Below are 25,006 nucleotides of genomic sequence, written 5' to 3'. Positions count from 1 at the left end.
AAACCTCTGGGGGTCAGTTATAAAGCCAATATACTAAAAACTAGTATAACAAGATGCGTCACTTTACATAGGGACTTACATCCAGGGCTGGAGTAGAGAGCAGGATATGCGTGGATTGGGCTACGTCAGCAGCATGCAGGCTGTTATGGTACGCCACATCTGAATGGTAGTGATCTTCCAATGTCATCATGTAGGCCACAAATGTATCCGCTGGGATCTTAAATGTCTTTAAGAGGTCTCTCTCCTGAGACAAAGAGCAATTAAAACAATTACGTAAGTGAAGACAGATTGCAGACTATTTTCCGTGCAGAATACAGCATCATACTCCGTACCTGGAAGATGGCGTACATGATGCAGGTTAGAGGTCGGTTGTTGGAGTACTCTGAAACAGTGAAGATGTTCAGGCCCCACTTGTTTAGGTCCTCCAGCTCCTTGGACAGCAGCTCCTCCTTATCGGTCTTGACACCGAAGCGTGAGATGCTGCTGCTGGATAGCGAGGGCCCGTGGGAGACCTTCTTGACCCCGCTGATCTGTGTCATCAGCTGCTGCTTCTGCTGCTTCTTCTTCTCTCGTGTCTTAGACGTTGGCGACGGGATCTCCACCTCATTCTGTTTGTCTGAGATAGGAGAAAAAAAAGGCTCTTTGTTAGAAATGTGCTGCAATCAGGACCAAATAAAAACCACAGAGGTTGTTGGAGAGCCCAGGTGCACTATAGAAACACCTGCAGCAGGTTAGTCCTTAGGAGATTCATCAATTCACTCATTCATTCATCATCTGTCTCTCCATTCATTTGTTCATTCATGCTCCCTGTCGTCCACTTGCAGCCTCTCTCTGAGCTCCCACTGTTCATTCATCTCCGCACCCCCTCCCTCGCAGCACTTTCCCCTCCCGTCTCACAGCAGGTGGCTCACATCTCATCTCCTGTGCTTTTCACTCCCATAGGTCAGCCCATTGACAGACTGAAAGTGGGGCCTTCACACAGTTAAGGCAGCTCCATGAAGTCTGTGATTCAATAAGCTGTCACATCTTTCACAGTGGTGAATCTTTAATGTTTATTTCATTTAGAAGTTTGTAAAAACTACATTTGGCCTGGCCATAAAAAAAATCCAAAAATAAACAGTGAGACCATCATAAACAAGGCCATCATAATATGTAATGTTCCTTTGAAAAAAAATAAACCTCAAAGCCACACAGTGTGTTTACAGTCGCAGAAGAATTGAATGAAATCCTGCAGTGACTGGCTATCGGCATGTATGTGAGCTGTGCACTCATCTATCAAGCCAAGACTCAGCTCATCGCTGGCCTATCAGCCTTTCCCTGTGGAGGGTTATTCAATTACCAGCTGTAATTCAAATAATCACTTTCACTCTCATGCTCGCCCCTCTCTCTCTCTCACACAGTTTCCCTGCCTTTCTCTATGTCTGTCGCTCTCTCTCCAGTTCTTCACTGGTAATTGAGAACGGGCAATTAAGCACCCTCAGACATGTGCACGTGCGTGGGAAACAAGGGGAAGAGACATATATTGTCCTCTAATTTATTACAAGTCATCATTATTGCCGCTGCTGCCGGGTGTTTGTGTGTGTGAGAGAGATCAGATTGTGAACTTCATCAATTTCTATTGCTCACTTATACGAGACATAAGTGCCAATACACCGTAAATGGTGCGCTCTGTTATGATAAATCTGATAAAGTGCAGTTATTATGACGCAGTCTCTCTGTTACATGTCAAACAGTCCACCCTACAGTCCTGTGTGTTTTCAAGCCCTGTGTGTTGTCAAACGTTAAAAACAAGCAAAACAAAAAAGCAGGCAGATCTGTTACATCGTGCTGTTCTGTCTCCTTTTCTTCCCTCTTCCTTCCCCATGTTTATTTCGATTTCATCTGATTCCTTTTCATCCTCCTCCATATGCTCTCTTGTGAGAGGCGCAGATGCAGTATACTCCCTAAGCTAGGTGTGCTCTGCTGCCTGCCGATCAAAGGGAATCATGACAGAATTATGCTGCTACGACAGCTGTGGTGAGAGGGGGGGAAAAATGGCCCACGTGAATGAGCAGCATGCTGCTGGTCAGTGGAAGGACAAAAATCACCCTCGTTAAGAGATTAAGGGATGTTAATTTATCCAAGCAGTTAATCGGGTTCCATGAGTCTGCCTCATCATCAACTCAAAAAGCAGATCGTCTACAGTAATGAGGATCTGTGGTGGATCTACATATGATCCCTGCAGAACCAGACATATTGTATGAAAATGTCATTTCTCTGATCCTGAATGGAGGCTTTTATAAAAAAAGAAGAAGATGTGATTGTTATCTTAATGGACGGAGAGATTAAACAGTCTTCTGCTCAGCCATTTTCTTTCCCTTGTCATTAATGTTTGCCTGCTCCCCCCCCCCCCCCCCCCTCACCACTGACAGGGCAATCCTAATTTCTTTATCGAAGCGATAGTCATCTCTGTCTGGAATCTCGGGTCAGCGAGGAAAGATAGGGAGGACAACAAGGTGTCCCCGCTGACAAAGATGTATTAAGATCGGGATGAGTCACCAGATCTGCCGAGCTTATCTCACTGCCAGCAAAGGGGGTTCCTCCGCTCTGTACCTCTATTTTTTCCTTCACTGCAGTCAGCTCCCTCCCTCCCTGCCTCAGTGCCTCACTCGTTTGCTTCTTCCCCATCTCTCCCTCCTCACCCCTCCTCCTCACTCTAAATAATCCGGTGGCAAGGGATCCACTGACAACACCACACAGGATCAGGATGGCAATCGATCAGTCTATAAATAGCTTTAACTACTTTTACATGCATTCTGCTGAACGTGTATTATCCTTGTTGTTTGTCAGTCTGTATTACCTTCAGCTTTGTACATCAGGTTTTTTCGTGTTTGTGCTTTTTGTGGATTGGGACCAGGATCGTGAAGTTCTTGGCAACAAGTGTGTGGCAAAAAAAAGCACAAGATGATATAAATATATGTATATTCAGCTTTTGCCGCCTATTTTCACACCTTGTACCCACGCTGAGAGCTCCCAGTTCCAAATCACATACCCCGATTGTGGCCAACAATCCTAAACCAAACATCCCCTTTTACAAAGTAGCCAGGCATCTTCATATCTTTATAGAGAAATATATATATATATTTTGTTTTTCTTTAACTTTAATGGCCATTTAAAGCTGGATCCCATAAACATCTAGACAAAGCTTAATGGCGCAGTTTTTTATGGTACGCCCCCACAGGAAAGCCAGCCAGCCAACAACTTGCACAGCTCAACATCATGCGAAAGACTCAACCTTCACAAAAAAATATTGCGGCAAAGCACCAGAAAAATCGAGAATCTCAGTGAGCCAGTCAATAGTTGACTATTTTAATGTGTTTTTGGTGCACTTAGGTGACATAATTTAAGGTGTTTTAAGGTGGATTATATACATATATATGGACATAAAGTGGCCATTGTTTTGTGTGTGTGTGTGTGATTTTGAGTATACAAGACTTTCATTTACCTAGGAAGGTGTTGGAGATGAATTCGGAAACCTGATTCCCAGACCGACTCATCTCAGATAGGTGCGTCAACTCCCGATTCAACATTCTCTTGAACTGCAAGGGAGAAAAGGAAGGAGGAGGGGGAGAGAGAGAAAAACGTCGTCAGTTTCCACTGAGGGGGGAAACCTGGAGAAATTATGATACAAGATTCCATGGAAAATGCAGCATTGTTGCCCAGTTTCATCAAGCCAGGTCAAGACTACAGGGCACAATCATTGTCGGACAATTATATTTTCCCTTAAATTATTTACAATTCAGAGCATTATTTGTGCTATAAATGCCGAGTCTGTCACCATTTAATACCCCACAAAGTAAGCACTAAATGAGTAAATTACAATTTTATTACACAGAATCACATTTTGGGGGCCTGTGTGCCTATTATAGTGTGCATCAGATGGGGAGAGCTTTAACAATATCATCAGAAAAATCTGCCTTTTTGTATATTTCCACATGATTTAAACAGTTTGATATTGACACACCAATGACAGGCAGACACATTTGACAGTGCACAGACACCCAGGCACTGCAGCGGCAGCAGCTGTTTATGACAGACTGATAAATGCGCGTGCACAAGCATACACACATACAAACACAGACACACAGCTCTGCAGAGGGCTCAAGATGGAGCCTGAGCCACAAAACACCATTCTGTCAGAACCCCCACCCCCCATCACGATGATGGGAATATCTTTTTGGTGCAATTAGGTTAGCATGTTATCCCAAAGATCTCCACAAAGACATATCATATCAAGTAAATGTTAGCTTTCTCTAGGATTAACCCTTTAATACAACAGCAACCAGGCACAGAGTGATATCATAGAAAGACTGAGGTATCCCGACCAGCTACGTAGATAAGCGCCACACACCTTAATGTAACCCCAAGACACCGACAGCAGGTAATTGGCTTCAGGCATTTTGGACCCCGTTTTCTCGTTCCTACACAAAGCCAGAACTGTAATCCAATAGAATAAAAATAGAGGCAGACGAACAGGATTCTTTCGGCACCAAAAAAAAAATCCCCCTCTTCTCTCCTCCTGCGTTTCTCTTCTCAGCAGCTAAGAGAGCAGCTCGATGACGGCTCACTCTCCCTCTCAGCAGCAGAAAAGGGCCAGCTCTGAGTCTCCATGCTTTGTGATGGAGGATAAGATGTGTTGAGAAAGCAGACGCTGTAAAAGGGCGAGGAGATCCAGCAGGCTCGGTGGATCGGCTGGAGCAGCAGCAGCAGCTGGAGCCGTGAGCAGGGGACTCTCAGAAGCAGCAGCAGCAGCGCACTGATAAATAATGGAGAAGTGAGGAAGGGAGGAGGGGGGAAAAAAAACAGCGATGGAGACAGGAGGAGGAGGAGGAGGGAGTGAGGCAGCGATGTTCATCTGACTGGAGGGGGGGTTCCTCTGCTGGATTTGTCTTGCTTCGCTGCTCTCTCTGCTGTAGTGCTCAGACTCCCCCCTCCTTCCTCGATTTTCTCTTTCTCTCTCTCCATGTCTCTCCCTTTTTTCCTCCCTCCCTTCCTTTTCTGTCTCTTTTTCCCCCTGCTGTAGTCTGCCAGCCCCAGCAACACACTCTACTCAGAACATATGATTTGACAGAAAGTGGGGAGAAAGGGGGAGCCCTAATTACAGCTTGGCATTGGTGTATATATATATATATATATATATATATATATATATATATATATATATATATATATATATATATATATATATATATAAACTTTTGATTGATTTGATGATTGATTGATATTCATCGTCCAGACTTGACTCCAGATGTAACTTCTCCTCTTTTTTTGTGCAGCCCATGCAGATCATTTCCATCATCTTCCATCCCCATTCATTTTTATGAAGCCAGCCATTGTGAAGGAATGTCATGGAGCTGTAAAACGATGCCTCCCATCCCCAGTAAAACAATGAGGGGTTGGCTATGGCACGTTTGGAGGGATGTGAATGTACAGTGGCTGTATTTTTATCGCCATTATCTCTATTATCACTTGCTCCTCTTCCACTCCCTTCTTCGGAGTCTTCTATTGTCTCCTGACATCTAAGTGCGGCAGCCATTGTGGAGAATTCATAAGCCTGTTCATTATCTGCATCCCATAATAATATTAGATGCTGACAGGGTGTCTGCGAATGGCTATTTTTAAACAACCAAGACACAACCACCGGGGAAGACAGTCAGAGAAAGGGACAAAAACAAGAGAGGGAGAGAGAAAAGGGAGAGATGGGAGATAATTGCATCCCACTCCAATTTAGGTGACATCAGCCCACGATTTCTCTCTCCGCCTGTAAGTGTGGGTACGCCAATTACCAGAACACCCCAACGCCATGGCAACAGTGTTAGACGGCCAGTGCGGGGCTGTTTTGAAAAGAGGAGGAGAGAAAAGGAGAGGAGGAGGAGGAGGGAAGAGAGAAGAGGCTTCCCCTTTTCCTTCCCAGGCAGACATGTGGTATAGCTGCTGAGCCGTCACGAGGACACACCACACACATCGCTGCTGCTCTCTTCCATCGATGCACAGGAAATTGCCTCCCGTCCCTCCAGCCCTCTCTCTCTCTCTCTCGCCTAGTCTATCCCTCACTCTCCAGCACTTACATGTCAATTTCTCTCCCTGGCTGCCACTTGCCAATACAGTCATCAATCTCTCTTTCTGTCTGCCTCTCTGGCAGAATCAATGGACTGTCCTTGGAGCAGGTGTTGATACCACAGCAGTGTACAAGGCTAGGACCACCTGACTGGAATATATACTGTTACATCAGCCCCAATCTAGAGGCACGTTTGTGCTTTTGTCAATTTTGTTTGTAAAAACCCTTATGGATTTCTAATGAGAGAACCAATCCATGGGAATCTGTAAACAGAAGTTCCCACAGTCTGATCGTGTGTGTGTGTGTGTGTAAGTTTGGAAAGATGAGGGGGAGATCAAAGCTTTCCCGAGAGGATTCCGGATTATCCTCCCACTGAGGGAAAGAACCAGAATCTGGGAGGTAGGATGCAGAGAAAAAAAAAATAAAGCGAAGAACATGAGGCAGCCCTTTATATAATACCTCACTGCATAATATATAAAGAAAGCAGAAATATCAGCGGGGGATGTCTCTCTCTCTCTCTCTCTCTCTCTCTCTCTGCAATGTGTCGACGAGCTGTGCTTCCCTGGAGGCTCCAAAATACCTCAGTGTTCACACTCACGGTGCCTACAAGAGCTATTATCTACAGTTAAGCACAGATGATGCTGACGTGCAGTATGCATGCATGTTTTAGATGCTCCTGTGAGTGTGTTTCAGGTTCATTCAGGTTGCAGAGGAAGAGGAAGACTCTTTATCTTCTCCTGACACTAGAGAAAGATTATAGCCATGGAGCTCTTCGTCAAATACTTACATCCTTATTCTATTATTTGATCCTTCTCTTTCATTCCCCAAAACTTCCTGTTTCAACCTTGGCATCTTATTCCATGATTTTTCATTCCATTACTTGCATCCTTATCATGTCACTCTCCAACTTTTAGCTCCATATCGCCCTCCGCTAACCTTTTTTCTCCCCCTTCCCTTGTTCTCTCTCTCTCTCTCTCTCTCTCTGCTTTACAGGGGGTTGGGTTGATTCAGCAGAGAGCTGCTGTGACAGAGAAGGTGAATGGAGCCTGTGACATTTCAATGGGAGCAGGGAGACATAAAGCTGGGCTCCTCTTTTTAGATTTGATCCCACCAGACAGCTCGGTGTGCAGGGCAGCCACGCGAACAGGTAGGCAGGATGAGGCAGGCACGAGACCAAGCTACATGCCTCCATTACCTGACCAGGCACTGCAGTTCATGTTGTATCATCTTTAATGATTGGTGTGTACTACTGGACACATTTAAGCTGAACCTGAAATAATGGATGTGCATACTGATTTATATCAGATTAAAAATGGGAGAAAATACAAGCATCAGATCCACATTAACCCATCGCTGTAAGTGCCTCATGTTGAAGTTTTGTGCATCAACCACTAGTGGGTGCACTATACTCACTCTCCTGAAGAGAAGCCTGATTAGGGTCAAAGAAGCAGTGACACCTTAAGCCTGTGCTGCTACTTCACGGCCTCTGAATAAACCAATAGTCAATTCAACAAACATTTTTTGAATTTATAAAGTTTTGAGAAACTTTTCAAGCTCAGAACAGCTCCTTACACATCATCATTTCTGTGATTTTCTTGTTTAACAATTGCCCAATTAGCAGGTAACACTCACGGGCAACTTAAGCAGCAGTTTTACCAGCTAACTGCCGTAAATGCGGTTAATCTTTCCCTCAATCTAAGTTATGATGCAAAGTGGCGACATCTGCGCTGGTACAGGTAGTGACATAACTACTGAAAGATCAAGGAGCTTACCCACATATGAACAGTATGTATGTTAGGTAGAGGTGCAAATGATTCTAAGGTCTGACAACCTCTCACTTCCTGTGACTCAATTGCTCATGTTAGCATGCGTCTGCACAAGAAAGAGTGCACATTTATGTGTCTCTGAAACCATATATTAGACTTAAAAAAAAAAAGTCAGAATAGATGAATTTCTGGGCAGACTGCTTCATTCCCATCACTCCCATTGCCTCAGCAAAGACAGATGTGGTTTGCAACACCATTTCTGGCAGGAGGCAACAAACTGTTAACAGGCTGCACAACTGTGCTGCTTCTAAAGAAGAAACCAAAAACAAGACGCTCAAAATCAGCAAATCCAACACACAACCTCTGAATTGTAAAGATAAAGTCACAGAAAGATTCATCTTTACTCTGCTTATCCACCGTTAGAACAAACCCAGCATTGAGTTGCATATAACCACATCACCGCTGCCGCTCTCCTTCTCCCCAGATGACCTTACTGTTTGGCCGCAGAAAACCGTCACCAGGCTTTGGTGTCATACAGTACTTTTCATCTGATTAGGACTCCTGTGATTTAAATTTGTGGTCATTTCTGTTTATTAAATCTCCTCCACCCTTACGCTTCGACTAAACTAGACTGTTCTAGATGCCAGAAACAAACACACAATCTTATTTTTAACGCAGGCGTTAAAAGAACTTTTTTCTACTCACAATAAGTAAGAAAATCCCATTAAAATGGTGCCGAAACGAACAAAACAGCATCTTTTTTTCAAGTATCTGGATGGCCAACAGCTTTATTGTATATAAGGTGAGATGACACTCAAATACACGTCGTCCGCTACTAATCAACACTTAATTCAAAAACATAAATTGTCTCAGTGTGCCAAAGTACTGCAACAGTATTTGAGCTATGAATAAAATAACATGTGAAAAGGATGCAGAAGGTTTCTCACATGCAGAGGCAGTTCCGTATGCCTAAACCCATCTGAAATAAAGTGTCGCAACAATAACTAAACATCACCAACACCAACACAAAATAAACTACTAATGCATTTATTATATTCTATAGTTAAAGACACAAAAGAAACTACTAAAACAAAGTTTACAACAGCAGCAGGTTGAGGAAGTGGCAAAGGCTCAGCACAAATCCAGTCTCTTACCAAAGGATTTATCCCACAGTATAAAAGTTAAGAAAACTCACCTTTCTCCAGCCATTAAGCTTCCCCAGTTTCCTCTCTTTCTTATCAAAGCAGCAGGCGCCCATGGTGGTGTGTATGTGTGTCTGTGTGTGTGGAGAGCAGAGCAGAGCGTGGCTGCCGTCCGTTAAAAGTGTCTGTCTCAGTCTGACTACAGCATGAGTAAAAGGACCGAGCCTGAGCTCTCTGACGCTGGGAAACGCCACAGCTCTAGTGACTCACTTTAAGCTGTGAGGTCTGACTAGGCTTTACCTCACACCCTGTGCATGTGGAGCAATGACTGTGTGTGTGTGTGTGTGCGTGTGTGTCTCTCTGAGAGAGATAGCTCTGTCTGCCTTATACACACTCCCTCATGGGGGTTGTCCCGCCTCTTGCCTCTTTGCTCGTCTTGCCTGCAGTTCAACTCTCCTGCAGCTGGCAGTCACAGCTCAGAGGGCTGAAGTGTCAATAGCTCACAATGATCCAAAGACCAACACTTCCTGTTTTGATAGATTTAAAGCTGGACTGTTTTCTTGATTGACTCCTTTTACTAATTATAAAAGTGGCTGTACGCAAATCTGAAAGAATTACTTTTAACTTCATAAAACCTTCTCTTTCTTCATCATGCATTAGATTAAGACTTTTATTTGGGAATTTGGGGATTTTGGTGGGACTCCCGCCCTGATGTCACCATGTGCCATGGGGAAAGGGATGTTTTCATCATAAAAATACCAATAATAAAGAAAATGTGTATATAAGTTGATAATAAAGGTAACAGTCTTCATCCGACAAACAGTCAGAAACATTACAAAATACAAAGATATGCATAAAAGCAGAAAATCTCACTAGTTAATGATTAAAAAAATCATTACAACTCCACAAACAAATGCTATAGAAGAAGAAAAGTAAAAAATATATTACTACCTTTACTAACTGAGGCTCTGTTTTCACATAACAGCATTGACACAGAAGAATATTCAGACAGACCTTGACATGACTATGTCAAGTATACATAACAGAGAGGACAGTCACGTACTGGGAGGCCGCAGCAGCCCCTGCACTTCACCTTGGAGGTACAGCAGCAGCCTCCTGCATTTCAACCTCCCTCGTACTCATGTTTCATACTCGGTCACAGCTTGGATAACAGTTTTTTCCATCCTAAATACAATGGGTATCGCATTTAGCTGACCGGAATTCGAACACGACAAAAGCGCTGCAGTTGTGTAATGTTTGAGTTGACTGTAAAAACACAGCACACAGTGGGATAACTAGAAGATTAGCTACTGTTAGCGTGAACGCTCACAGACTGTATATACATATGTCTGATGGAGTTATCTTATCCGCACACGGATACGTGTCAGGACACACTCGCTCGCTTGCCAAAGTCACGTCAAGGTGAGGCTCATAAAACACAAAAAGCATCAGGCCACCTGATATGCTGCACCGTAGACCAGCGCTCTATCACTCATGATCACCTCTCTAAGCTGCTCTTTCATAAACATTAGATTTTACACGACCTGTTGGCGGATCTAGCAAGCTATGATTTAGCATTAATTTATGGCATCCATCACCACCACCAACAACAAAATGTGCTTCATCTGCCCATTCATAACAATAGTTCTACAACCACAGTTCCACATTGTTACACTGATTATCTTGGCAGCTTGCAGGGTAAGTATGATTCTTTCTTATGAAAAGCAGGACTCTCTCTTTCTCTCTCTTTATTATTTTTTTGTTTGAGATACTTGGGAATTTCTCACGTGTCACACGTGACCCTCCTAAAAAATCAATCATCACCTGGAGACAGCTTTTGGCTCAGTTCTCTGTGATTGCAAAAAAAGGAAAAATCACAGTCTCACATCCGATAGCAGAGCCATGAGCAAGAATGGGGGAGAGAAACCATCAGCATTTACTAATACTCTTATTGGAAATGGATGCACCGAGATGCTGATGACGACAGGCATGGGATAAATAAACATGAATATTAACCAACCAAATGGGTATGATGGGATGTGTATTGTCGAGAAAGAGAGCGGGGGATCAGGAAGGAGACAGGAAGAGAGTCACTCTGCCCAGGGGTCTGCAAGGATCCCTCTCTCTCTCTCTCACACACACACACAAATGTTCTCTTTCTTCCTCTGTAGTTTATTGTGTTTGACCCAATGTGGGATCCTTTGCATCCTGTTGTCCAGTTTTATGAGAAATAACAAGCTTTTCCTCTCGGCTCTCACTGTTTTTAGGCTCTGTTGCACACAGCTGCCAGTCTGAAGCCACAGCCTATATGCAGAAGCTTTCTGCGGTTTAAGCTCCTCAGACAAAACATAAAAACAACTGTTCTGTTCTGAATGTTTTTAGTCAAACATGTAAACGAAAAAGTAGCGTCAACCACACACATGAAGCTCTGACAGACCTCGTTAGACCTCGTTTCTCATATTTACTGTTGTAGCCTTCTGAGGTATTCCCCCAGTGGCCAAACACAGTACTGCAGCCCAAAGAAGCATGATCAAAAACGATGATAAAACAGACTGCAAACAAGTTTGGTTAATACTCTTTGAATTATAAATGCTTAAACGACATTAAATTTTGGTTATTATTAACCCTTTGTTAATAGCTTAACACTTAAGGAGAGTCACGAAATGTTGTTTTGATATGCATGAGATCGCCTTGTTACAAAGTCTGCAGGCTGCAAAGGGCCAATCAAAAGAGAGCAAACTTTTGTGCACCTCTTATTATTGTGCTAGACAACAAACATATTAGGTTAGCAAGAGTGCAGCTCATTAGGTGGAGGAGTCGGTTCCAAGAAATGGCAAATCTCAATAAATCAGCGAATCTACAAATTGAATACAGCTCAGTGTCTTTTTCTGCCAACTTCCTGTCTCTTTATGTAAGAACCAGGAACTGAACCTTGCTGCACATCACACACAACCTCTGGCACAGAAGAAAATGAATATCCAATGGACAGATGAAGTGTCAGGTAAGATGGAAGAAGTGCAACAAAACATCATGATGTTGCAGAAGGTGTTTCATCCTAGAGTTTGCAACTTCATCACACAGCCTCTTCTCAAACCTTTTTTTCCCACAGACCTCTGCTGCTAATGATTTTAAAGGGACTGCATGTCAGTAATCCTTATGTAGAGAGTGTGAAAAACACGCATAAGGGTCAAATACTGTGGTGCATCATGCTGTGTCAGTGAGGAGTATGGTTAAGAGCTTACTTATATAAAGAACCAGGAACTGAACATCGGTGCATACCACACTCAGTGATGCAGAATAAGCAGAAACAAGGCCGCAGCGGGCTGACAAACACACATACATCCCGTTTGTGAGACCATCTTCTCACAAAGATGTAGAATAACTGCAGAAAATGATCAGAGCCTGAGGCTGATCAGTGCTGCATCCTTACTAAATGCTGTTGACTTTGCCTGGGTCATGTTAAGTTCAGCTACAGTATCTGTGGATTTGTATATCATCGTTGATGTGTTTATTACGTTGAAAGAATTAATGGACCTTGTAGAACCCCCTGCTCCTCAGATCTAAGAGCCCCTTGAAAAGTAGGGCCTTTTCACTATAAACACTTGCAACAAGTTCCTCTGTATAAAGAATTTAGAGGACCTCAATCTTTTCCCAAGTAATGATGTAACAAAAACAGGAATACAGTGAAAGATGTGGCCTCTCTTACCTTGTTGGAGGCCATGTCGCTGACAGAGCGGTAGGTCTGGATGGTCTCCAGCTGGTCCAGACACCAGTCCAACTCCTCCATTGTCTCCATAGCCAGCTTCTGGTACGCCTCATCTGTCAACAAACAGCCGGCACACAGAGACACACAGTCAGAACAGACGGCGCACATGGAGCCCGAGTGCTGCCCGGCCACTCCTAGGCAACATCCACCCACGGGTCCCACTCTAGGCGCCTGCTGCTGCTGCTGCTGCTGCAGAGGAGGGGGGATCGGTAGCGGTGGCACCCGACTGCAGCGCTCCTTCATCATGAGGAGGTGTAGCTGTGGTGAGCTGGGGGCTGACTTGCAGCTGTCAGTAGACTAGAGTAAAGCTAGAACCTGACATCCTACTGTAATACACGTACGTATGTCTCTCTCTCTCTCTCTCACACACACACACACTCCCAAAACTGGAGGCCCTCGTTTACATAAAGTCAACCCCCCATAGCAGGAAATTAGATATCCCCACCTCTAACCTCTGCCACACAAACACTATCTATCTTACAGGAAGCAAACACACTTCTTAACTTAAACACACATTTTCTTGTGTAGCAACTTCTGCACCTTTTTTTTATTATTTTAGTCCTTGGTGGGCATTTATATTGTACGTGTATCAGAAAATCAACAAGTCATTTAATCTGTGTAGTCTGATAAAGTAAATCAATATATTACATGCTTTTTTTAAAACTAACTAACTTGGCAATGAGCCATTACTCTCTGCTGAGGCCTGTAAAGACACATAATGTCTGCAAACACATGTTAACAGCTGCTGCATAGACCCGTCTGGTTGCTGTTTTGTAAAGTGTATGCAAGAGGCTGAAAGCCCGACCGCAGCACATACGCAAATATAACCCAGAGATAAAATTACAGGAACTGTATTTGGTATTAATTTACCCAGAACCAGAGTGATATTTCTATTAAGCAGATACTAGAAAAGGATGACTTTTCTATACACACATTCATTGGGTATTGTTTTTTTTTTTAGGTATTCAATAAAGTAATAATTATTATTGTTCATTTGCATCTTTTTAGTTGCACCAGCTTTTCAAAATGGAAAAGTTATTTGTTTTAAGACAGCAGCAACTCGTCATGACTACTAACAAGTGGTCAGTTATTTGTTAGTTTTTTAAATATTAATTCAGTCAAATTTAAAATTTATGTAAAAAAAAAAGACACAAAGTGACATTAAATATGTTCTAATAGCAGCAAATAAAACAAAGACAACAACATTGAGTTTACAGTGTCAAATAACGCTAATGATGATTATAAAGAGATCAGAAAATCTAACAAAATCTCTCAGGAATCTTTATGATGAGGGACTACAGAAAAAAAGGAGTGTGTTGTTTCAATATTCTTGCTAGAACTCAGCTAGTCCAACCCTGTTCCTGTGGTTTAACTGTTTTTCAGACAACTACAACGAAATACGTCAAGGTTGGAGTGAATTCGTCTTGGAAAGCAAAGGGAGTGCGCGATGAGTTGGCTGGTGAGGTCGGACACACACACACACACACACACACACAGATGTACACACACGTCTGCTGCTCCTGCATTGTGTATACTCAGTGTCTCCTAGCTGCAGAGCACAACATGGCAGCAGGGTGTGCACTGTGGCGACCTTAGCGTGGCCACGTAGAATGTGTCCCCTGCTCTGATCTCCTCGCCATCAAAGACATGAGCCTGTTTGCTCTCCCAAACACGAGAGGCACCTGGCGCTCTGCCCACAGCCTTCCCGCACCGTGATGAGGGGGAGTAAGAGAAAGAGAGGAGTGTGTGCATGCGTGTGTGTGTGTGAAGGAGGGTGTCTGATGTTGGAGAGGTTAACACTTATTTGAATGTTGCTTTCCAGTATTTTCAACATCTTCAAAGTGGTTTGAGGTGGTTTTAGAAGGTTTTTAGGACCAGAGAAAAGGTCTTTTTTTTCCTGTAACGGTTCTCCACTGATTAGAAACACTGCATGATAAAACTTTGCTTTTTCTATCAGGACAACCAGAGAGGACCTGAGACACTCAGGTCTTCCTGCCAACTTCAAATGGATCCTCCTGGGGAATCCCCAGCTGGACTTAGGGCATTTAGGAGACATAATCCCTCCAGGAAGTCCTGGGTCACCCTAGGGGCCTCCACACAGCTGGCACGGTCTGATAGTGGGCATTCCTGTGCTCAAACCAAAGCAGATCAGCTGTTGAAGAGCAGCTAATCTACTCTGAAGTCAGTCAATCAAGACAGTGCAGCATCCACATCAGCTTCCTGATGCGATCAACAAAGGTGCTCACAGCAGCATGTGAGTTTTTATGTCTGTTTCTGGATGCGAAGCTGCATCAGAGAGAGAACTCGACCGCTAGTTTGAGCTTTAAACCTTTTTCAGGATTTTGATTTCAAAACACACAAAACTGGTTCAGTGAGTCAGGACCTAAAACTGCTCACAAGGCCAACTTCTTGCGGGTCCCCACATACTAAATCCAATTTCTATGTAGGTGCCAGATCCACTTAACTATAACGCTTGTATAACAGTGTTACTCTGATCCCCAGCCCGCTGGCAAACACGACCAATACCACCAGTCTCTCCTCCAGCACTGAACCCAGTTTACCACCAGTCAAATAAAAAAAAACAAAGATTTATGTGCTAAGCATTGAAGCATGTGACCAGGACTGTTATTTCACAATATTACAATGGCTCCAGAGCTTTTGTAAATAAAATGATTTAAAAAGGCAGGCAGTGCAATTAATTATTCTCTAATTTGACATGACAATACCCTGCCTGATTTCATAGAGCAAACGGTAAAATATAATGTAGCCAGTTATAGATGTACAAAAAATCTGTCACCTGATAAAGACAAAGAAGAGGAAGAAGATGACAAAGAGTGGTAAAATGGTGAAGAAGGAGAAGAGGAAAATTAAGACAAATAGGAAGAACAAGAGGAAGAGGAAGATGAAGAGGAAGGGACTAAGAGAGAATAAACACAAAGAGGAAAGCATTTGACGAAAATCCACTGATGCTACAATATCATACTACAATACAACAGAACTTCCTCAAATTAATATCTAAGACAGCACACACACACACAGGCAGGCATCCTCACTTGCAATACTTAGGTTGTTGGGGACTTTCTATCATGAAATCTGTTGCGATGAGCAAAAAAGTATTCTCAGTTGACAAATATATGTTTGTTGCATATTACCAGTTAATTTATGAGTCTGTCACAGCCCCACATGGACTGAGGAAAAGAGCAGTCTGAAGCCAAATGTTCGCACACAGACACACACGCACACACACACACACATGCACACACGCAGACACACACACACACACACAGAGCGATATAAGAGGGGATTTCCACAGCCTCCACCCCAACACAAGGACCTTTCTGATCAGCGTTCAGACCTACAATGAGTGTCCCACAGGGGCAGACGGGAAAACACACAGTTACACATGTTAAATCGAGACCCACATACACCAAACACACTCACACACACAAACACACAGACATCTGCTGAGATTACTGCAATCACACAAACATACAAACAGTTACTTTCCAGCTGTGAGAGGCAGAACCAACAGGCTGCAGAGGCATGGAGGGTGAGGAGGGATATGAGGTCAGCGCTCTCTGTTTCAATTTAATATTCAGCTCGCTGAGCTTAGCCTGATATTTCCTACTCACACACACACACACACACATACACAAAAATGTGTAATCCTAATGAAAACTGTGCGAAGGTCAGCAGTAAATTCAGAGAAATCAGTGCAGTTAAACATGAGGGGAAGTTCAGGAGCTTAACAAGGACTTGAACGAGCTGCACTAGTAGTGCTGCGCAGGTGTTCCTGTTACAATCACTCTGATTCATTCATCTTTTTTTCCCCTTGAACGTGTCTCAAGTTAAACCTTGGTGCTGTAAAAGAGGTGCATATTGGATGTAATCCCATTATGAGTGTTATCTTTTTGTGTTAACAATTTGTTGATTTATTGATTTGAAGGACTACGTCTATGCAGCAGGTGCACACACACGCCCAAAAGGGGGAATATTTAATGACTATTGTGCTCAAAGGACATCGGACTGGAGCAGATGACGCTGTCTAATCGTGTGTGTGTATGCATGTGAGTGTGAATACGAGACAGCTGCATCTGTCATCCTCCCATGAGGATAGCGACAGTTTCCTGCCTGCGATGTGATGGTAGATGTAGAGCAGGAGGACTGCAAGGCATTATCAGCAGCCAAAATCTAAATGGCAGTGTGGTGGTTTAATCATGTGCAGAGATGATCCACAGACACGCACATACACACACACATGCATAAACACTGAGGATACGAAGGTCAGTGGGGGACAAGCTCTGCCTCACTCTCCCTCTCTTCCTACTAATTTCTGCTTTTAATTTATTGCCCAAGCATTCATCATGCAAGCATCCAGGTTTTGAAGGCTGACGTGCCACATTTCCAGTGAACCAGCATAAACAGACCACACACAGAAACCAAACTTTGACGTGGGACAATTGGCACAAGCGCCAGGTCTGAATGAGACACACACACGTACACACACACACACACACACAGAGAGAGTTTGCTTTACAAGAAACAGAGGATGAACTGATGTGAAACCCTCTGCGTGGTTACACAACACTTCCTGATAAAGACCAGAGAAGGTATGGTGAGGCAGGGGGCTGCTGTAACACTGCTCTTCTTTTGTTCTGAGCTGAAGTGTGACTTCATACCTGCCTTTGTCATTGACGACAGAAGCATGGTGGTGGTTTGAGGTTTTCGTTGCTTGTTATGTGACCCTGAGATGTTAATGTTCTGTAATCCAAGTTCTGAGAAGTGATAAAATGACATCACGAGTCTGTGTTTCCTTAAGATTTCATTTCACTGATTTACAAGAAGGTGGAGTGTAAATAACATCTCAATAGATGGTATCAGGATTTTGCTGCCCTGTGGTTGTGAATGAATCATACTCAACAGAGGAGAGAGAAATATTTTGCTGCAATGGAGATTTAATGGAGCCATAACGGATGAATTTATTGCTGCGGGACGCGGTGCTGGTGCCTTTTTTCATGTGGCGAGCCACCAGAAGCAGCCCTGAGACCATTTCAGGCTGCTGATTCACAGATGAAGAATTCTGATGTGTTGTAATCATGCATGTTTTCTTCTTATGTCTCTGTTATGTAAAAGCTACTGGTTTGTATATTTGCCGTCTGTCAGTGTCCTGATGGTTTATTACACAGAACCATCTAAGAACACGTCCTAGGAAATAACAACGGATAAACATATCAGATCCAGCTTCTTGCTGGACTGTCGTTAAAGCCTGAATTGTTGCATTTTTATCTAGCAAGGATCAAGCAAAGAAACATGCAAAGTCTTTTTCTCAGAAAGACTCTAAACTCAACAGGCATTCAAACACACCCTGCTCTTCAGTGCTTTTTTGAAGGATCCACCCATTACATTCATGGACATGGATTGCCAAGACTACAATGCTAACAATCAGCACACAGGCTACACACGACTGCCAAGATATTACCCAAAAAAATGAAACATATTACCAGCCATTGCATGGGTTACCTGACTTTAAACTCAAATTAACCCTAACCCTCATAAGATCATAAAAGTCAGGACCTAGTGAATATAAGTACAGTGAACTCCTCAGTCTGACCAGATGCAAGTTTGTATTTATAATTTCAGTACATATTTTGCAGGTGCACCATGGTTAAAAAAAAACATACACAAAAACACAAAATTTGTTAATATATACATAAATATACATCTAAAAAGGATATTAAACTAACAGCAAGCACCTGCAGTGTGTATTTATGAGCAAACAGCAGGAAGTGAGTCTGTGGTCTTCTTGTTGTTTCTAGTACAGCACAGTAGCTTAACAGATACACCCTCATGTGACTTCTACTGTTGTGCCTCGTGGCTCGTTTACACGCATTTATACTGAAATAAAGTCAGTTCTGAGCACAAAACATCCAACAAAAAGTGCTTTCACTGGGTCATGTGTGTGTGTGTGTGTGTGTGTGTGTGCTGAGACCCCCTTTCTGGTTGTTGCTGGCCCTTCTCCACCGCCTCTCTGCCTCTCTCCCTCCATGGACATAGCGTTCCCTGTCTTCCCAATACATACACATTCCTATCTGATTTACTATAGAACTCAGTGGGAAAGCAACACAGAACACTATAAATCTGAGGAGCACTCAAAGACTCACAGAGGGTGGACAGGCAGACTGGATCTCTCAGCTAATCGTTGGAATAACAGCAGCAAGCCTCTGCTCAGTTAATCAAACTGTCTACACACAGGTGGGGTCAGAAAACTGGGGGTCTCGACATGGAATGTGACTTAACCCCATTTATTCTGGTGATTTTTACAGTAGGACACGACTCAGTTTATAGTGATAATATTTGAGTTTGTTTGCAGTAACATTAAATTTACATAGAATTTTGATTATTTTCAGTGTTTCACTGTTTTGTGTTCACTGAATTTTGAACAGATGTAAAATGAGCATATACAAAAATATGTTTATATTAATGAGTCAAACACAGAAGCCTAAAATGCCCAAATTTCTGCCATGATCTGCTTATCTTGTTTACTTTACTGCAGAGCTGTTATTTTACTCTCACAGGTCATGCTTTGCACATTAGACTGTGGCACACATACACTTGATTCACACACGTGTATGCTGTTCGCACACACACACACACAGTGCTTCACGATAGTGGGAGGTGAATGTGAGAGGCCTTACACACCAGTTTTCACTGCTTATCTGCCCACTCGTCATGTTCTGATGTCAAAAATCTTCACAGTTTTCTCTGTGCATCTCAGCCTTTGATAAAACAGACAGACGTCAGTGAAGCCGCTTGTCCGTCCTATCAGCAGCTCCGCTCAGAGGACCTGCTGGTATATCTCGTCCTTGAGCTGCCTCACTCCTCTCTCTCTCTCACCGTCTGTTTTGACTCTAGCATATTCTTTTCCCCCAGCTTTTGCTCCGTCTCACCGCAGGGTCCCACTCTCAGCTTCTATACCCTCAAACATGTGCACACACATAAAAAAAAAACAGTACACACAAACACAGCAACAGACTGAGCTTTGTCTGTCTTACCTGAGGTGAACTCCCGCACTGGAAGCAACAGCACTGACTAAACTGAATGGGCCTCATTATCACGCTGACTAGCATTTGCCCCTCGGGATGATTAGCATGGATCAGAGGAGCCGTGAACACCAGTTAGCCAAATTTCTGTCACTGTTGATGCTGTGTGTGTTGTTGTGTTTTTTTAACTATCAAAGTAGCCTGCAACTGCAGATGAACTGGAGCTTGGATGAAAAATGTCTAAAATCATCAGGAAGGCTTTGGTATACTAGGAGGCCAGAGTGAAAAACCAGAGCTGAATTTTAATTAAAAGAGTAAAAGTTCATCTAACATTCCTCCATTTAGGCATCAAGTTTGAATTATTATAATTTCTCATTTATTCCATGTTGTATGAAGTCATAAATATTGTTTTTTTATTATAATGTTTGGTCAAAATAGACTTTCAGGAAACAAAACAAACTGGGATTAGATTAAGTGGTTATATGATGACTTAATATGCTCCTTGGAGGGTGATGTCTGACCATTGCTAATAAAAATGATGGAATTTGCTACATATATATTTTCACTACTCACGCATTCATGTTAGAAGCCAGAGCAAAGAGCTAGAGGAGCGCCTCACACATACAAAACAAGATGCACAGCTACACAACAATTTAAATGTGAATTTTGTTAGCCATTTATATAAATGGGGCATATTTTTAGAGTGTATCTTACACCTTGAGGCCTTCTAAACCAGGACTCGTACCACTTTTACAGGTCTTATTTCACATTTTGAGGAAGTAAGCAGCCTCAGAGAGCTGATATGTAGGCTACTGTACTGTAATTCGACATTAGAGTCTTTTTGCGTCATGCTTCTTCGGTTTCTTGGCTTTGCTTTAGCAGAGATTGAGGAAGAAATCATTTTGAATCCAAGTGTCTTTTTTTCAGCTGTTGTCAAGACAAATACAGCTTGTCTGATTAACATTATCTTGACCATATTTAGTGTGAAGGCCTTGAAACGGAGCCAAGCCTGGCTGATTCAGGTCAGGATGGAGTTGACTATGTGAGGTGGGGGGTGGGGGTGGCAGGAAAAGGCAGGAGAAGGAGTTTGCGTGCAACGAAGGATCAGTGTAACATATGAAGACCAGCTGAAAGAAACCTCAAATGACCTCCTTATAATGGGTAGGCACGCTCTGTGTGTGTGTTTATTTGGATTGCCAGCCCACATACAAAGATCAAATTGAGCCAATAAAGATGATTGGCACTGGTGAGCATGTAAGAGAAGATTGATTGTGTTTGTCAGTGCTCAATAAATGATACTTCCTGATTGAATCAAGATTAAAAATGTCCTCCTGTCTTAACAGTAACAGCTGTGTAGGGAAAAGACGAAGTTATCAGGATCCTAACTCCAGGCCAGGGTTACCACAGATTTGGTTGTTGTTTTTCTTCTCTACTGATAATAATCAGGGGGATTTTGTCTATTTTATCATTGGCTTGATTTTGAAAAGACAGCTTTCTGTGCTGCTCTACAAAGAGGGTGCAGTAGTGGTGTTTTTTTGGCATAGGCAGGAGGAGAGGGGGGGAGAGAGTCCAAAAGCCTCCCAAATACCCAAACAAAAGGGCCTGTCTGTGAAGCAGAGAGCGTTTGAATCCATCTGCACAGAGCTGAACAGGCCTGCTGGCAAGGGAATACTTCAGGGGAAGGGCAGCCGTCTACTTTATGACTGTGCTGACGTCAATGGCATAATTCAAATACTTGCAGAGTGCATGCTTCCAGCTTTCAGAACCTGCTCTCTCGCTCTCTCTGTGGCAGGCCACAGCTAAAACCTGACGTGGAATTGGACTCGGGTAAAGATAAATAACAAAAACAACAACTGGAGCGGAGTCACATTGGCCAAAATCACACAAGAACCACATGGTATTCATTATAGTCAGCCTTCAGTGGCTACAAAGACGCCTGACAGATTGACACTTGTTTTGAAATTCAGTTGCTTAAAAAGGTTCAAACATTAAAGCTTTGAAACTTTTAAGGAATTAGCAAGAACTGCATATTTATAGGTTTTTATAGGAGAAAGGGGAAGAAAGAAAGCAAACTGAAATCAATTAAACCCCATTCTATGAAGAGCTATTCCCTGTTACTGAAAAGGGGAAGTGAATAGTACATGTGAGGTCATTTTACACACATTTCAAGGTAAGTGTAAATGGTAAGTTGTTTATGTGAAACTTCTCTGATGTTGGGTTGATTAACTATTAGCTCTTTTTGCAGCTATATATTTAGAATGATTAAAGCCAGAGATTTTTAGGTTAAAAAGCAATATCAAAATAAAAAAAAAAACACTTCTACTCGAGGAGCCTTGCAAAGACCCAGACATCTTGCGCCTCACACCAGCTGTTTTCTACAGTCTGAATGACATCAGGACTTACAGTGGAGGAATAAACGGGGATGACATAATTGGATGGAGCCCAGCGTGGATACAGACAAACTGACAAACAGTCCAAAAGTGAATTTGCTCTCACAAGGGTAACAAAAATTCAACTAGTCTGTGAATTTTACACCTAAATGAGTGCTGTATAATGACAGTAAAAGAGACAATGGTCCATCATGATCATTAGCATCGTGGGGAATATATCTAACTGCATTGTTTTAACATTTTGGAAAGGTTATGGAGCAACTTCCTTTTTCTGACATGACGCTCATACACTTGGCTTGCAGCACAGGGATGAATAAAAGCAGGAAGTTGAAGTTAATCAATCTGAGATCTGGTTTGCATAAAAGTCATAACTCTGAACTCATATGTCTCATTATTAATGAGACAAGGCAACGTGCATTTTACATAATATTTTATCAGAAGTGAAAATATTGCTACATGCTTCTTTTCATGTCATTTATCATCTTAGCAAAGTACGTAAGAAAGTAAGAACTGATGACGCTGAATCAAGTCACTGATTTCTTCCTCACGACTCAAAAGAGCTTTTTGCTCTGGACCTCTACCTACACAAACATACACAGCACAACCACACACACACACACACACACACTACTCCACTCAAGCAAGCGGGTCTTTTCCCAAAACGTAGCCCTGGATCTCCTTTGGCTGGGAGCCACAGAGAGTCTCTGCCAGCCGAGTATAAAGAGCTTTGAGTAGGGTAAATACTTGGCACTGCAGCTTGTTTATGACACTGAAGATATGAAGAGCAGACTCCAAGCCTGTCATCTCTGGCCACACTTCAACACTGGGATCACTTTCAGTTAAACCACGAGCTCACACTTACCACAATAAAAGCGTATGTCTGACTTTTAAAAAAATGATTGGGAGGTAAAAGAGACACAAAGAGATTACTGGAGGTCAGTTTTTTGTTGTTTATAAATGTATTTCCTGGGATGTCAGTCACTCTGAATGGAAACCTCCAACCCTCTTTAACTCTCTTAGGGCACCTGACTGACACTTGAGAGTTTGAGGGCAAGGGGATGGTGAAATGTGACCTAATGCTAGACAAGGCATGGCAGTCAGCTGGCACCTTTCTATATCTCATCTGACACGGCACAACTGTTGACACACACATACAACCATATTTGTAGCAACGTGAAGGTCCCCATGCTGGTGGTTGTGGCCATGATTTTTATCATAACATATGGAAAAAAAAAAAAAACAAACACTTGAATATCTTACATTTTTTTCACTGTTCAGCCTGTGGTCACTGGAAAAAACAGGACATGAGGGGCTAACCAGGGGCTTTTTATACCATAATCCAGCTGTAACTGCTGACAGTTTGCTGCCCCTTCTTACTTAAGACTTTTGTGGCTCTATTGTTCCCATGATCGGATGAGGTTAGGCAACACAATCATAGGTTCCGTTAGCATAAATGTAACCCTGTGTTGTATCAGACACTGAAAGCATGGTGTTTTTCATGATGATGTGTGGTCATGAAAGGCAAACACAATGCTCGTATGAGCCAGAGCAGTTAACGTTGCACCTTTAGTATTGCATTAGATACAAAGGATACTTGTGTGAAAGGGGCAAGATGGCACAGCAGATTACAGCATTAGGATGCAGCTGACATGAAGCCCTCTGGGAAGGGAGTCAGCAAAGTGTCAATCCAAAGAAAGAAGCTATTGGGGAACCTCTTTAGCATCTGTTTTCTACATTTGGTGGAGGTGCATCATTGTGCCATGTGAGGACACAAAGGTAGCTGTGGGTCATTAAGACACAAAACCTTGGATTCCTTTGTTAGAGCATTAGTATTTCTTATTTGGTTTTGCAGTATCTTCCATCAGCATCCTGGTATCTATGCTTATGGATGTCTTTTGGAATCCGTCAAGACTATTCTGATGTTAAAAAATGGATGCGTTTAAAGGGAACCTGAGCATGTGTGAGCAAGGAAAATCTACTTCATATAGTTGAGTCAGACCTTTGCGTTCACACGTGCAGCTGTACAGTTTGCGGAACACTAAGAATGACTAATTAGGAGGGAGACTGTCCTAAATTTATAGCCTCTGTTGAATGCTCTTCAATGGACTGTGCTGCAGATGTTTCTGAGTAACACCATAGGGAAGTCATCAATTTAAACTGCTAATGTAGCTTGACATAAGTTACCAAGAACTTCATAATGAATTTAAAAGAAGTCAAGGTGTTATCAGGCTACTGTTATGGCATAATAAACAGACCATAGAGTTTTACAGCTACCAAACACAGGAGCTCATATCATTTATTTGCTTATCTGAAATACAGTAGTTAAAGAGAAGAGATGCCACACAGGCAAACATAAGACACACAGTTCTCTTCACTTTACATTCTTACCACTAATAAAAGCAAAAAAAACAAAGCCAGAAGCCACTAATAACAGCAGCATAGCTCCAAATGGCAAAGGCCTTAATGAACTAAGCTCTTATGCAACACATTTCCAGCATACAAATATACACGACAGATCCCTCCCCCTACCTTTCTCTCCTGTCGCTGAGGGTCTGAGGACAATCATCATTCACCCACTCCAAAGACAAAGAAACTAATTCTTGGAAAAGAAGCATATACAGAAAAGTGCTTCTCTTGAAGACACTTGTGTAACATTTACAGGCCTCAGCTTTCATAATAAAGAAAAGCAGAAAGAACATAACTGTCCTTCTGTCTGGCATTCAGCACTCTTTTTTTATATCTCCATTCTGTATGCAGCAGATGATGTTGCACTGCATGGAGCTCTTTCAAAGAAAAAGTGGAAAA

At 42.6% G+C, this 25,006-nt stretch overlaps 1 protein-coding gene across 5 annotated transcripts in view; it reads right to left on the bottom strand.

Annotated features, from left to right (window-relative positions):
- The window catches only part of pde4ba (phosphodiesterase 4B, cAMP-specific a), a 143,415-nt gene that overhangs the window by 5,095 nt on the left and 113,314 nt on the right, over nucleotides 1–25,006 (bottom strand). For 4 of the 5 annotated variants that reach the window (XM_028404519.1, XM_028404521.1, XM_028404522.1 and 1 more), the window contains 4 exons: nucleotides 12,712–12,824; nucleotides 3,485–3,578; nucleotides 333–616; nucleotides 80–244 (listed from right to left, as the gene is read on the bottom strand). In XM_028404519.1, the coding sequence (XP_028260320.1) occupies nucleotides 80–244; nucleotides 333–616; nucleotides 3,485–3,578; nucleotides 12,712–12,824 (656 nt within the window). Of the gene's footprint in view, nucleotides 1–79; nucleotides 245–332; nucleotides 617–3,484; nucleotides 3,579–9,058; nucleotides 9,386–12,711; nucleotides 12,825–25,006 lie in introns of those variants that run through there. The other variant, XM_028404524.1, reaches the window with a different exon arrangement.

The sequence above is a fragment of the Parambassis ranga genome, chromosome 4 (assembly GCF_900634625.1).
Source record: "Parambassis ranga chromosome 4, fParRan2.1, whole genome shotgun sequence".
Classification (NCBI taxonomy): Eukaryota; Metazoa; Chordata; class Actinopteri; family Ambassidae; genus Parambassis; species Parambassis ranga.
The sequence above is the reverse complement of the archived record's forward strand: the minus strand, read 5'-3'. Positions and strand labels throughout refer to the sequence as shown.